The sequence below is a fragment of the Rhopilema esculentum genome, chromosome 7 (genome assembly GCF_057945365.1).
Source record: "Rhopilema esculentum isolate cy_ngs chromosome 7, ASM5794536v1, whole genome shotgun sequence".
Classification (NCBI taxonomy): Eukaryota; Metazoa; Cnidaria; class Scyphozoa; order Rhizostomeae; family Rhizostomatidae; genus Rhopilema; species Rhopilema esculentum.
Window position 1 is genome coordinate 9,742,275 of NC_142821.1, and position 15,897 is coordinate 9,758,171.

At 35.8% G+C, this 15,897-nt stretch overlaps 1 protein-coding gene across 1 annotated transcript; it reads left to right on the plus strand.

Annotated features, from left to right (window-relative positions):
- The first annotated feature begins 427 nt into the window (after positions 1-427).
- Positions 428-15,753, plus strand: LOC135682987 (uncharacterized). Its single transcript, XM_065198113.2, has 7 exons — positions 428-582; positions 10,079-10,195; positions 10,968-11,201; positions 11,384-11,509; positions 12,244-12,345; positions 13,081-13,191; positions 14,430-15,753. The coding sequence occupies exons 1-7, from the start codon at positions 525-527 to the stop codon at positions 14,453-14,455; spliced, it is 774 nt and encodes a 257-aa protein (XP_065054185.1). The 5' UTR covers positions 428-524; the 3' UTR covers positions 14,456-15,753.
- Positions 15,754-15,897: the final 144 nt, after the last annotated feature.

Here is a 15,897-nt window from a genome sequence, read left to right on the forward strand (position 1 = left end):
GCATTGTTGTCTTGTTGCTTTGCCCTCAAACAAATTGAGGGTGCTGATAAGGGGTATTCTTTAGCCTCGAAGTGATGAATAAAAAAGGTCATCAATTATAAAATATGATCCGGTCGCCGTTCACCTTGACATAGATAGTGAACTGAAAAAAGGAAAAATTTTCTATCAAAAGGTTGTGTTTGCAAATACGAATTTAAATGATAAGTTGGTTTATTTAGTTTCGCTTATTGTCTAAATTGTATTTCTAAGAAGATTGTGACTTCATCTTGCCCCTCCCACCGGCGTATACTGCGGTCCCTTTCTCATCTGTCAACAAAACCGGTACTCCATGATTAACCCTGTTAAACAAGGAACTGTTTTGATGACGTAACATTCCATTTGTTAATAAGGTCATGCGCAGTCAAACGTATATAAAGAGAGCCATCGGCCGTCGAAACGGAACAAGACGTAGACATTGTCGAGTTAAGACGATTTGCTTCTCAGCCTTGAAAGAATTCATAGAGAGATTTCAAAGATTGGTCAAGATGGAAAACCTTGTATCAATGCTAGCTATATTGTGCGCTGTGCTTCATGCAGTAAACAGTAAGTTACATATCAGACATCTGCAATAGTATTTACCAAATGCCTGGGCAATATTTATTTTAAATATCTTGTAACTTGAAGTATCTTTTGAACTGATATGATGGAAAATTTTGTGTTGGTACCGAAATTTTAATATCGGGCTATTTTCAGTTTATTACAGAAATCTTTACATAATATCTGAGAAGAAAAAAGTAATTTTGTCCCAATTATGATTCATTACATAAGCGAGTTGATTGCATTAGGAGAGCGAGTTTCCCAGTCAATATGTTGTACCTCCCATGTGTTTGCTAACAATATGTTGTGCCACCCTTTTTAAAAAAAGCTCAGGTAGTGTAGTCAAATCAAATCGTATGAAGCATTTTAGTTTCCGTCATTTTATGAAAAAGCCATTGGTTATGAATATAAGAGCCTTGAGGAGGTTATCTGAGTAGCAGTTGGATGTTTGATGCCGGCTTAGTTTCTGATGATTGCTAAATTAACTCTAATAAGCAGTCTAGATCGCTGTCGAACATTAAAAGATCGTTTCCATGCTAATGCGCAAAATACCCTGAAGCGTATAACATACTTTGTACTATGAAATTGATGTTATAATCCTTTTAAAAGAAGCCCTGCATAAATTACAAACGTTTAAATATTTTATGAGCTAATTTTTTGCATTTCCATCAGCCTTCTAGTTCTTTCATTAGGGGGCGGCGGGTTTTAAAATCACTAGAAGGCGAGGCAAGATCGTTTCACGAAGTGCTGTTTATGGGTAATGAATGCTTAATATCAAAGAGCTATGTTCGTTTTCAAATTTCTGCCTTTCCTGAAGCGTTTTGTGTGTTCGGTTACTCCAGTCACGGACAACGAGAATAGCCACCTTTGAAAAGCCTTGGAGAGTATGACATTCTATCAGCCTTATCATTCGAATATTCTCAACAATAGCTTCTACTTCAAACCGTTAATAACTAATGCACTTAATAACTAATCTATGTCATATTTTTGAAAGGGGATTACGTAAACATTGACGCCTACTTCATATACCACCTTGTAATGTATGTTCATTTTGGTGACCATCTGAAAACTTGTCTAGAAATATATATTTATCATTCTTTGACTTCTCTTATGCGTTCAAGGCAGACTTATTAAGGTTTATAATGCATTTCTTTACGCTCCATCCAACCGATATGTCCTTTAAGAAACTCATATGAAGTGTGTCATGGATTTTAATACGGTAAATTAGTGGGATTGTTTTCACAGTAGCAGTATGTCCTTGCGCATTGTCTGATAAATTCTTCTGCAATAGAAAGAATATGACGAAACGCTACATTATCACTCATTGTTTCAAATGAAAGGAATTTGTGTTACTTGGTTTTTCTTTCACAGTTACTTAAATTCCAACAACATTTCAAAGGGGTTATGGATTTCAAGGTACAGATGCATGTACCTTGGATGCTTTTCTAAACATCTTTCCTCTGCCACTAGTTTCATTATTTTATGCGCTGTACCTCCATATTTCCTTGCCTTCGCCATGTTTAAAAGTTTAGTTCATTATTTAATAAATCGGGAATCAAACGACATTGGCTACATGAAAAGTTTTCTATACTTTAAGTCAATGAAGCGGTTAGCCCTTCGAAGAAAAACCCCTTCAAGGCCTGGAAGATGGTGAAGCGTCATTCCCACGAAGTCCCTTCGGCTACGTTTTCGGTTACTTCTTGTCAGTTAAACAAACATTGGACATCAAAAGATTAGCTCTGCACTGTTATACAAACATTCCCTTTCAACTGTTTATGCCTGAATTCCGCTGCATTTTAACCCAGAGGGTTTAAGATGATTTTGGTTCAGCGGTCGTATCCATGCCTTCTAGAGTGTATAAACTTGCTTTGATATATGGAATTGGACGGTTCTAAGCAGTGGTGCAGATCGACCTTCCAGACAGGAGAAGAGGGGTGGAGGGGGAGTAGAGATGGAGTAGAGGGGATGTGGAGGGTAATCAAGAGCAAAATTTACCGACGAGGACAAAGTCTATAAATATTTAGTTGCTATTTCACCTATCGATAGGCGATTTTAGCGACGAGCTAAAGATTTTGTGAACCAATTGATGATTAACGAACAAAATCATGCAAAATTAGGGGTGTCTTACCCCATCATCCTCTGCTAGTTACGCCCCTGGTTTTAAGTTGCAACGTCGTGTTTCACGCCTGATACGATCACCAGGGGACGAACAATACAGTTCTACCTGATACAACATCGAGCTCTTTGTAACACATCGATAGAGCAGTAATGGTAATTAAATTTGTAACTGTACCAATATTTTTCTGTATATTTTTGTTGGGGCAAGTGATTATTGATGAACGACTAAGTCAAGAGTGAAATCTTACAAAATGGTTTTGCAGATATTTGCAAGGAAGCCCCTGTTGCTATATTGTTTCATTCAAGAATCTTTATTTACAAATTATAGTTACCTGCAGTTTTTCTGAAAAGAATTCTACGTCTTATGAAATTTCATTGACGATACAACCAAGCACACTGTGTCTGTTTTAATGCCGCCAAGCATTATTTAGCATATATTTAAACAAGAGGCGACAGATTAATAGATGTAATGAAAGTATTTATCTTAAGGCCATTGGTAAGCTATATACTTCCGTTTTATCAAGGTCCCAAGCAAAGTGCTTATCGCAAGAAGACTGCAATGACCATAATCACATCTGTGAGAATAGGGCTTTTGCGAGAAAGTGTCCCCTATGAAAAGGCTGCTAATACAAGGCTCAAGACATTTAAGTTCCTAGAGTCTTTTGCCAGTTCTTTAGACTTTTCTTTGCTTTGAGGAAATGGCCTAGATTGAAGGTCCCATTTGATCACTTTTTGTCGCCAAAAAAGTATTTATGACATTCTTGTTGAATATCCAAACAACAAATTCGGCATAGTCGAGAGTGAGAGTCTGGGGCAGCCACTGTAAAATATTTTTATCCTGTCTAGAAATTTTCCATAATGTATCATTTCATGTTCAATCCTATTAGAACTAATTCTTCATAAATGGTGCGCTTTTAGTCAGAAGCCGCTTATCTTTGAAATGACGAAAAGTAATAAATTACAGTATTCATTGGTACAGTGAAATAGCCGAACCTCGTTCCAGGTGTCACAGTAATTAAGGTGTGGACGCCTTGAAAAACTGGGGTATCTCTAAGCTCCCAACCCTTTTCTGCAGATTGTCAACGCATACAAACCAAAAACCGTAGCGTCACTCGATCTTCTTTCAATTAGGCTTCTTTCTACATCTTCTGTAAAAAGCTGTTCTGCCCTAGCGATTTCTTTTATAACATGTGGTTGAAATATTGTTATCATGAAAATAAATTTTATAGACTTAACTTTAAATTGCCATGAACTGTAAACGGATAGCGAAAAGTAATTTTGAAGGTGAAAGATGACGAGAACACAATGTCGAAGCACTAAAGAAAAATCAACTGATACAATTGAAAGAGATACTGCTAAAATAAAAGTGTATCACAAGGAAACCACCCAGGTCATACAGTGAATTTTGAATAACAGATTTTCAGATAGGATCGAAGAGTTACACAATTCATATGCCAATACGCTTAATTGTTTTTATTGGCTAAATGGATTGGTTAGCCAGCTCACATTTTTGCTTTAGAAACCAGTCTTTACAAGGAATAACAAATAAAATAACGCAGTAATAGCAAATGCGGCTATTTGGAGTAGAGTGTCCACACTCCATCCTCCTGCCTATTTTGATAACTTTAGTGTGTTATCGGAGAAGGGGATAGAGAATGGGCAAAATGCATTCGTGCGATGCAGATATTAGATAGTGATCTTGATTATTCCAGAATACATTTGTTTATTTTGATAAAAGTTAATGTCACAGTTCTATTATCTGTAACGTGATGAAAAGAAACAAGGTATTATGTTTATATTCGATTTTCAAAGTACCAGCTTGCATAGATCTTTAAATAGATTTAATTTGAATTTCACTTGATAGATACCTTTTTACGAGTTATTTGAGCCATCCAATATTTTGTTAGTACTTCACTACAATCGCTGCCAAACGTCCATATTCCTAAGGCGGATCAATAAATAATTTAACTTTTTTCAAAGCATTTCACCCTAGCCTTTACCCCGCTCTAAGCTCAGAAGACATTCTAGATAGGTAACCAGGGATAGCGAACAAAAGTGAGCGAAGGATCTAATCCTGAAGGCTACTGAAACATGCATTGATGCTGACTTAAAAGAAAGACCCAATGTGGCAATGCAATTAGAAGTGTTCTACTCGCGTTTTAGGAACTATTCTACAAAAAACTTCTTACTTATCTACGAAAACTTTTCATCATGAAAAACACGGACGCATATATATGCTATATTCTCGCCTACATTAGCTCCCTGCATTGCAAGATGGACACGAAACAGTTTCTTTATGTGAACAGTAGGTTGCTGGCTAGCGATATTCCTAAGCTTATCTATCTTTTTTCTGTTCTTTATCTCAAAATGAACAGATACACTTAGATCCGGTGTCATTTACTTCCAAGCTTTGTGCACGTTTTTCCCCAAGCCCCCAAAGGGCTGTATCTACACATATGCTTGTCTCACACTAATCCCTTTGAATTTTATAAACACTAACCCAGTTATTTCATAATGTTTGTTTGTTTTTACGATATGCTAGAACTGTCCATTCAATGACATTCCCTCTGTTTTTTCATTCAGTGACATTTCAATGACAATATGCAGATCAAAGCATTTTTCAATTAAGCTTAAAGCAAGGAAACAAACGATTCTTCTCGAGATCCTAAATATTATCTTTTGCATATTTAAAAACAAAATTTTCCAAAGAGAGAATATTTTCAAATTATTTTCATTCTTTAATTAAAGAAAAAATTTTCCCTGACCGGGTATGCAATAGATAGGGTTAGAGTAAAATGAACATTCGCCTAAATTAAAAGGTATTTAACTATTTATCTATCTAATCCACAAGAGTCATAAATTATAGGTGTTGCAAATCTTGTTTCTCTAAGCCGCGTGGTCAATAAAAATTCTTTTATGATAATTGCAATCCCAACGATGCAGGATTATCCATCATATCAACAGTATCTGACATTCTTTACCAAACTGAGCTACTTTCAACAATATTTGCAATAATTAGCTCAATTGATTAGCAAAAAGGAAAGACACACTTTTAGAAGTGTATTGGGCACGGTAATGCAAGTTTTCCATTCAAATTCATGTCTGTGATTTTTTGAAATCCAATTTGTATCAAATAAGGCAACTTTCCCCCGTTTCAGTTAAAGGCCTTATCCTTTACTTCATGCAAATGTGGAGTTTCTCATTATCATTCTTCCACACCCCATTTATATTCCTAATTCTCCTTTAAATATCTTACAATAAGAAATCTGCATGGTGTGAATGATTTGCATGATCTTGCAAGTATATATATATTTAACGAGCTTGGTAATGCTTCTTTCTTTACCAGAGGGTCGGTACAATTGCATAAAAGTATAGAGTAAAATATTTTCAGCATCTTTTAGCACGCGACAAAGCAATGCATCGTCTCATAGTTCTTTAATCGTGCGTGCCCTTTCGTAATCAGTATGTTGATAAAACACAAACAGTTTCTGATTTTTCATGGCAATATCATTCTAACAATATTGCATGTGCTTCAGATAATCTTGCGCTTATAGTCTCACACAGCTTCTAAATTTCTAACCCAGGACTAATAACTTCAAGAGCTTGTTTCAAAGTCTTTAAACCTTCAAGAGCTTCTTATAGCCACTTAGAAACCTGAACTGAGTCTGCATCGACACAATCGTACAACATCACAAACATCATCAAAACAAAATTGTCATCTTCATCTTAATCATAATCACCATCAGTATGGCATAAAGGTGGTTTTAATAGCAGTAATCTTCCTTTGGGTTGAAGATAAAGCTTTACCTTATGTTGGAAATCGCACAACAAGAGTGTAAATCGTTGTAAGAAAGTTTAATCTTGGTTGTACTTGAGCCTTAAAGTTGTTTATCTTAATTGAAAAGGGTTACCTGGATCAAATAAACTTTGAAGCACTTTACTGATAAGTTGCTCAGCCCTGGTGACTGAAAAATAAAATTTTGGGTCAATCTTTTCTATACCAGTATTTATTAAAATGTAGATTGCTTACTTCCCCGTAACTCTTTTTCTTAGGACTCGATTCCTTTTTTGCTGAAATACTAGAACAATCCTGTCAAAGCCAGAAAGTCTACCTCTTTCTACCTTCAAAACAAGTGACCTCTTTTGATATTCCAGTGACCAACAAGTGACAATTTCTTCACCATCGATACGCGAAGAAGAATATTGATAGGCGAACCATGTAGCGACTGGGTATAAATTGAGTGGTAGACGCAAAGTTCTGAAACCCAGAGACCGGTGAGCACATCCTGAGTTGGAAGAGGGGGAGTGGGGGGGGGGTGAGCCTTTACTTTTTATGATTCTTGGGAGCCAAGAGCAAGATGATTCGTTGTTTGGTTTTAAGTACATCTCAAGAATTATTCGGAGGGGCCTGTAAATTTCCCGCCACTCACGCTGTTCCTTCCTTCAACACAGCTCCATTTCTCTCAACAAAGGTTGCAGACACCAACAGAGAAATCTTACCATGTCCACAACAAGGTTTTTGAAAACATGGGGCGCAAACCGTAGTTAGCTACGATTGAAGATTTTGCACTGTGGTTTGTGGTTGGACTGAGAATGATTATCTGCTGCATTATGTCGAGATAATAATATTTAATTCCTACTAAGAGTAATGTTTTTCTTTTGGCTTCGGTTTCATTTCAGTATTTCTAGATAATGAAAATATTTAGCAATCTAGAATGCTGGCAAAATACCACACGCCTTTTTTGCGGATTTCCCTCAGGTGTTTCCCAGTATGTGACCCAGGATGTCTCTGTAATATCAAGTAATTGCCAATTTGGTTGCAAACGCACACGAGGTACTAATAGTTTATACAGGGTAGAATATCATTACACTGCTAGCTAGATAACCTTAGTGATACAACGAGGATCTAACCTGAATAAACTGATAAGCTACTGTGTTAACAACGTGTAAACCAAACCCAAGTCAGAAACATACTTCTCAAAACGTCACAATCCTGCACAAATAAACCACCCCACACAAACTCAGCTTTTGAAAAACCAGCCAACGTAACAAATAAAGACAAGTTGTTATGCTCGAATAATTGGTATTTCAAAACATCTATTTTTGATCCCTTTTCAAAACAATGACCTTGTGAGATATAGGAAAGAGCAAATTCCTACTCAAGAAATCCGCGTCGACATGAATCGCGCGGTACCTGCGGGAAATAACTCGTCAGCCGTAGAGAGCGCTGAATTTCGTTTAGTTAGTTGCTATGGACTGGAGAAAAATGTAAAAAGGTGAACACGAGAGAAGTTTTTTGTTGTAAGGTCAATTTTTATATTCTATTGGTTGTGGTGTTTGATATCAATTTTACCTTGAGGGTAGTGAATCATCGCTTTATAGAAAACAAATGTTCTCTTCCCCCTTTCATTTGATTATCAGAAAACGGCACATTTCACACATACAACCACACACTGGCAGCATTTGCAGTGGTCATTTACAATATCCATTTACTTTTTAGTAAGAAACAAGAAATTAAGACAAGTTGCATAGATCTGGCTGTCTCGGCTTGATGGCTTGCTGTTTTAGTCCTAATGAATTTGTGCAAGGTTAGCGAGCCATCTTTAGCATCTCCCAAAAACTGGCAGTGATCTACAATCTTTTAAATAAAATTAAAAGGTTCGATTGCTTCACCATGGCAAGATCAATCCAAAAATCCCGCAACCGCTATGGGTTAACCACAGTGATTTCCGAAAGTTTTCTTGTTAAATGAAGCCTGTTCCATAGTCTCTTTCTTCGCAAAAACTGTATTCTAAATATTTTATTTAGACTTAAAACAAGGGTCATTTTATGGTATTAGAACTGTTATCTTGGACGTAATTGGATTTCGTTTAAATTGGATGTGAACGGCAATCCTAGTTTATTGGAGAAGATAAACAATGGGAGTACAGATTCCGCCTTTGCATAGGCAGACCTGTGCCTCTACTCTTACCGGTGGAACAGGTCATGCCTTTTATCGGCATAAGCAAAAATTATTTGTTTTCAATTACCAAAAAACCTTTAAGGTCACCGCAAGAAGATAGAAGGAGATAGAAAAAGCTCTAAATGCCCTTAGAAATTTTTCAGAACTCATTACATTAGAAGTATGCCACAGCACTTTAATTTGAAAGCTAGTTACTTATTATCAAGAAAATGTATATGAGATGGTATTCTTGATATCAATGACAGCTTTGATGAAAATACAAAGTTCTTCATTTTTGAGTATCAATAACGGAGAAAAACCTATTTTGGTGAGCTCATTAGAGATAATTGAACTCAAGAAACTGACCCACGAATGAATGATTAGGCTCTTTGTGTATTGGAGACTAACCTTATCATGAATACCGTAAATCCTCAAATTAGCCCTCTGGGGGCTTATGTATTTTTTATATTTTTGGATGGGGGCTTATTCGAGGGGGGGGGCTTATACGAGGGGGGGTTATACGAGGGGGAGCTTATAAAATTATTGTGGACATTAAGAAGACATTATTAAAAGACCTCGTAAATTTTGGTGGGAATTTCTTTATGAACATTTAATTAATTATTACCAAAAGTATGAATTTGTTGTGGTAATTCAATAAAACGCCATAGGCAACCTCAGATGGCAAAAATCATCAAATGGAGTGGTCCAATTCGAGAATTTACGGTAGCAGTGGGGGCTTATTCCAGTGGTGGGGGCTTATTGACAATTTGCAGTTCTAGGGTAGGGGTTATTCGAGGGTGGCTTTTTTTTTGGGGGGGGGGATCAATTCGAGGATTTACGGTATTCATGCTTAGAAATATAGAGTTGCATGGATTTGAGACTCTGTTCCAAGATCAAGCACCAATGAGATGAGAGCCATAAATATTAACTAAATATGCATAAACTGCCTATTTAAAAAAGCATAAACTGCATAAATACAAAACAAGTACAGCATTCTTGGCCATGAAAGCATAAAGTTACCTGTTAAAATGTTAAGACAGTTTGGAGAGCACTAGTAAACGGTATACAACAAAGTCCGGTTTTTTACTTAAAACGTAGACAGACATTGAGAATCTGTTTTGTACCAAATTATCTGAAACAGCAATATTAGATCTTGATCTTACGATGCATCTTTGCCGGCTCACTTTCAACTTGAATATTTCTTTTACACCAAGTTTATGTTTATAAATAGGCGAAATCAATTGCTCGTGTACTTCTTTATGCTTCTCGAGTACTTCATATTCACGCATAATGTGTCAGGCCTGGTAGGTATGCTGCACTTTTGGTTTCAAATGTTTCATTGCTTCATGATAGATGTTTTTTTAAAAGAGTGAATCAGAGTTATTTATGGTCCTTTTTTGGATTAATTGGGGGGTATTAATGAGACTTTATATCGGCTTTTAGGTAATTGTTTGGACAGAATGTCGAATGCTCGTTGTAAGAAGTATGCAAAGTACAGAGCATGCAAATACAGGCCAGTGAAAATGGCTGTTTTCTGCCCTAAGACATGTGGCTACTGCAGTAAGTAATTTTCTTTTTTACAACTTTAAAGGCTTTTACACAAAGATTTTCCAATACTTCTCTTGCACTAATGATATTAGAAATAAAACTTCATTTAGGAATCTTGCATTACATGTGGTAAAGAATTGCAAATCACTAGATAGTTTTATCAATTTAAAACAATACCAGAAATCGGTAAAAAGCATGTGAAAGTGAAATCCATTTTTTAAATTTTTACCACGATGACCCTAATACTACACCCGTTATTTTTTGTAATGTGCTGCTGAAATACTTAGATATTAATCGTTTTATAGGCAGGGAGAAATGAAACCTAGCAAAAATATATAGTTCTCCGGGGGTGTCGTTAGAGGAAGAATGGGGAAACTTCTTTTCTGTTTTTAGCATTCAAAATGTTGCTAGATAAAGAAAAGACAACAGCAATGTTGCTGATCTTCAACTTTGATGACCCACGTCCATTGAGACACACCCTTTTATTAAGATGATAGCTAAAAGCCCTCTCTTTATGAAACTACAGAGACGACAGCCCAGCCACTTCATTTTCTGAAATAATGAAAAGTGTATCTTGCGCAAAGTTTATTCCTTCTTTTACACTTTCACTGCATTCTCTCTCTTCTATTCACCCCCCTCTCCCCCCAAACATGTTAGATAACGGCTATCCAGCACCCATTTTCTTCTATCTTGTTCGTATGCCATTGACTTTTAGCTTCTAATTTTTGAAATTTAACTTATAGAAATTGTTACACACTTTTCACTCTTGACCTTCTCATGATAGAAGATAGACCTGTTTGCACTGACATCAAGTGCCCACCATCAAAGATCTGTGTTATGGATGAAAATGGAAACCCAGGATGCCGCTGTTTGGTAGAATGCAAGAAAAAGTTTGGAACAGGCCCTGTTTGTGGTCACAATGGCGTCGAATACCCTGATCTATGTGACTTGATCAATGCAGAATGCAAAACAGGAGACTATATTTTAGTCAGGAAATACGGATCATGTGTAAGAAAAGGCAAGTTGATATTTTTGATATGGCTTTAATTTTCCTAAGAGCATGTTTACTGCGAATGTGAACTTTAAGAAAAGCAAATCACATTGTGAACGAATTCAATTTACCATAGATTTTCATCATTACAAAATCCGATTTCTTGAGCCTGAAAATGTTTTGAATATACTTTCTTATCTTTCATACAGTTACATGCAAAGATCGGGAGAGAGAAGCTAAATTAGGCCTTTGCAAATCGTGGCAAAAGATGAATGCCTGTTTCGACCACCCTGTCTTAATGAGAACCTACTGCCCAAAGACATGCGGATTTTGCAGTAAGTATCCGACTTTGTTTGCCTTTCTAGCTGTTGCATTCCTATGCTATTACTGTACTGAATCCTATATAATCTATTTAGGTTAATTTTCTTCGGTTTCAGAGCATTGCTTTATACTTGCATACGAGCTTAAACGTAATGTTCTCAAAGACTTTTATTGTTTCCTTGTCTGAATGTAGCTTTCAAAATTTGTTGCTACAAAAATGCCACGTGACATAGCTCTTGCATTGTCGAATCGAACGTACTAATTTAATGTGATTTCTAGTTGTAGGTGTGGTTTATAAACTTTAAGCTATTTCTTATAATAATAATGGGTCCAGTAACTCTGTCTGGGCAGGGTTACAAAATGTACTCGTGGTCTACTTTGTCGTGCCGTGTCGTGCGTCTACAATTGTATGCGTATACAAGGAGCCAAACAGTCTAGTGGTTCTTTGGCGCAGTACGTCCAAATTAAAGCATTATAGATAGACACGCTTATTATTTACAATGAAACTTGCATTCAGGGTAAGGTTTCACCTTTTGATGGAAAAATAGAGGCAAGAAAATAAAAATAACCTTGAATTAATTCATATAAATGTTTTAATCATTTTTCCCTCCCCACGAAAAGAAAATAACCTGCCTTTATACGTTCATTTTAAAACTTAAAAACATTTAAGAGTTTAACGCCCAGCACAATTTTGAGGTATTTACTAAAATTTGATCTGAATTTTTTAACGTCTCTCTCTTATTGACAGGACAGCCAAATGAGCCAAAATGCGAAAGATCAAAGTACGGCTGCTGCTGGAGTGCACCAGGAGATAAATCTGCTACTGGACCATACGGGCAAGGATGTGGTGGTAGGGATCACTTTCATTAAAGCTAATGCACGTAATATAGGGCTATCGGAGCTTTTGGGACGAAATTTATGTGCGGAGTTTGGGAGTTTGAAGGAAGGCTGAGATAAAAAACGAGCCTTGGTTGTTTCACGTTTAAAAATATTCGCATTGTTGAGAAATTTCTGAAGGGACTGAAAATTTTGGTTCTAAGTTTTTTAAGTTTTTTTCTTTCTTTGATGAAGTCTGTATCAATTTTGGTTTAATCCTCTTTATACTTTATCATACTGGCAATTTCCGGGTTCAGGAAAAGATAACGTTTTTATTCTATTACAGGGCATTTTGCATGCATTACAATTGAATTTTTAAGGTCAATTTTAGATAGAGTTTTACATTTAAGAAGGTGTTTCCTGCAGAATTACAGGCATTAAAACATGAATATTTACATTAAGCTTCAGTGCGAGGGAGAATAAAACTCTGGGTCATGGCAGTGATTGTTGAACAATGGTATGCCTCGTTGAGAAAAACTCCATCCCAATCCTATGTCAATTCTTTTTCCCCTAATCTCCCTCTGCAAAGCAGCTACCAGGCGACAGTTGCTACCAGTCCTGTGATTCTGCTTACCAGCCCTATCGAAAAAAACTTTAAGATCAAATTCTATATGCATCTTTGCAATTATAACTATTCCACTCAAGCGGACCTTGCCTCACATTTCACTTTTTTTCACTCTACGTTTTGCATATTTCTTTCTCCCTCAAGAATGCAAAGATGCGCCATTCTGCAAGTACTTCAAGCAAGGATGTGGAAGTGAACGCGCTTCAAACATCAAAGTGATGAAGAAAATGTGTCCTTTTACTTGCCATTACTGTCGTAAGTTCAATACATTTTCTAAATTTCCTTATCCTAGGGACCCAGGATCATTTCAATAATGAAATAGGGATCCCTATCTTTTTTCATTTGCCTCCCCCCTTTAAACTAACTAATAATAAATTAGAGTTGACCAAATTGATAAATCATTCAACTTATCATGTACAATGAATCAACTGGAGGGGGTTTAAGGTTGACGGCAAAAACCAATGACAATTAGCCTTCACTTCTAACTGCATGTTTTCTTTACTTTCTATTTCCAAAGATATCTTGAAACCCAATATAAAGGTTCAGTTTAGTTAAAACGTTAATGTATTCGCAGCTATAAAAGTTTATGTGCAAAGAAAGTCAGCAACCTGAGTATTAACGTTGGTCTTATTCTTTTTTGAGTTAACTAGCCCGTTTGAAGGTCGAAGGCTTCAAACCAAATTTCAGAACTGCTTTCAAAACAGAAGTACTTTAAAAAGATCTTTTCTTCATTGAAACCTTCCTGTTTTGTTTTCTATAACTTATTTAAAACTGTAATCCGAATGCCTTTATTTTGCGGTAAAGCTATCCGATAAAAGGGAGCATTAGAAGTTGATGTAAAGTGATTCTTCTTTGTAAAGCTTTTTAAACTGTAGCCAAACGGGCAGACATTTTATTATGTATTAAGATCTTCAAATATTGCTTTATACCCGAGTTAAGCCGCGTTAAAATGTAAATAATTGCTTTAATTCGAGTAAAAGGGCGATTGAAGATGATTTCAAAGACTTGCAAGAATGACAGTAGAAAGTACAGCGACATGCTAAAATTAGCCCGAGCTCTTTATAATTCTGACACAGTCAAGTATTGTGATCTAGGAAATGAGCAAAAACAGATTTTTCATTATTATTTGATGTTTCATGTTTTAAGAAATAATTAACATTTACTTGTTGCTTCAGATGATTTTTAAAATTCTGCTAGTTGTTGTCAAAACGACATTCAAACCTTTCTTGTCTAGAAGGATTTTGTTTCTAAACCCATAATGTCATTCAACAAGACGTGATTTGTTGTACTAAAGGCAGGCTGATTTTCCAAATCACCATTGCAGCATTTTTTATCAATTCATATCTGGGCCAGCGTTGTAGACTATTTGGACAAGGAATGAAAACAAAGGCAACCACAGACGGTAATTTCTACTCCCTTTCGCTAAAGAGCCTACAACACAGGCCAAGCCTATCTGTTCAACTGACGTATTCTTGTTTCTCATTTCTCGACAGAACCAGCAAGACTCATTGGAGGCTAACATCAAAAGTAAACAGAGGATGGTTCTATTTCAAATCATAGACGTTTCTGCACGATAAATATCGCTAAGATATAAACCAATTTATCCCGACAACATAATAGTGGCCAACTGCATCGTTAAACGATGGTTCAAGAAAGTAGGCGGTTTAGTCTGTGACTATATATGCAAGTAACTCGTCAGGGTAATAATGTTGAAGGTTGATACATTACAAGTTAGCTGTTATTTGCACAGATTCTGCTGTTCCAGAAACAAGTTTTCACCAATAAGCTTTCTTAGTCGTTTGTACGATTTTGATGATAAACAGAAATTACAGAATTGTTCAATGACTATCCTGGTTTTTAAACTGCACTTTTTAAGAATCAATTTTTAGCTATTTTTATGGGAAGACTGGCACTTAAAATTGCCCCTGCTAGAACCTATGAATAATACTAAGATGGAAAATTTTTGCCAATTGGGAATTTTTTTCAAATTTCAGAGCATCAAGCAGTCATAATTAAAAAGAAGCATTTTTCTTCTTTACTAAAAAAAATTAGAAGGAGCTTCGTGCAGCTCCTTTACAAAAATATTGACAATCATTGTAGAATTTTATTTTGGCTTGTTAATGTTCATTTTATATTCGTAACTTAAACTTTTTAAATTTTCTATAAACAACAGTAAAAGTAAGCTGTATCTAATATCGTGTTGCTTTTTGCTGCTCTTTTTTTGAGAAAAAGAGTTTGCTTTTAGACTTTGTATTATGTAACAGTAAAGTAAGGTCTTCCAAAATTATCCACCGATCTCCTGCCTTCGGGTATATATCCATTGTTCCCTTTTAAATATTTAAAGGGGATTCAAAAACCACTATATAATGGAGGCTTGATTTGGCATTATTGTAATATTTACCCTGAAAATCGTCTCTGAAACGTCTGTGAAACCAATCCCCGCATTTGTTCTTTTGTCGTTTCACTTTCATTTATTTTCTTGATTGAAAAAAGTAATATTGGCTTGCAGATTACTGGTAAGGTATGTTTGCTATGTAATCAGTGCAAGGGTTAGTTATCTTAATTTTTTATGTAAATTCACTTAGGCTCTGTGTAACTGTAGAAAATAAATATAGCTTATTGGCGGCAATTATTTAAAACTTTCCTAATTATTATATTGCTACAGCTATCTAGATTATACAAATTTTAAACAGCACTTATTTTAATGTGTAGATAGTTTTTAGTAATAATTGATAAGGTATTGACAATTAAAGGCAACGAGTGAATGTTTACACCGCTGTACAGATTATAGCGTGGAATGAACATTTTTAGATACTACGCCAATGTTTTCTTTTCTTTCACGTGCCTACACTAATTGAAATTCCTTCACTATTTGCACTCTTAATATTTTGTGTATAAGTGTTTAGCTGCCGAATTACTTTGAAAGTTAACTTATTACGCTGCGTATCATTTCTATTTTAC

Coding starts and splice junctions, on each gene's coding strand:
- LOC135682987 (XM_065198113.2), top strand. CDS start 525: ATGGAAAACCTTGTATCAATGCTAGCTATATTGTGCGCTGTGCTTCAT. Junction 12,346..13,080: donor ATACGGGCAAGGATGTGGTG/GTAGGGATCACT, acceptor TTCTCCCTCAAG/AATGCAAAGATGCGCCATTC. Junction 13,192..14,429: donor TTTTACTTGCCATTACTGTC/GTAAGTTCAATA, acceptor ATTTCTCGACAG/AACCAGCAAGACTCATTGGA.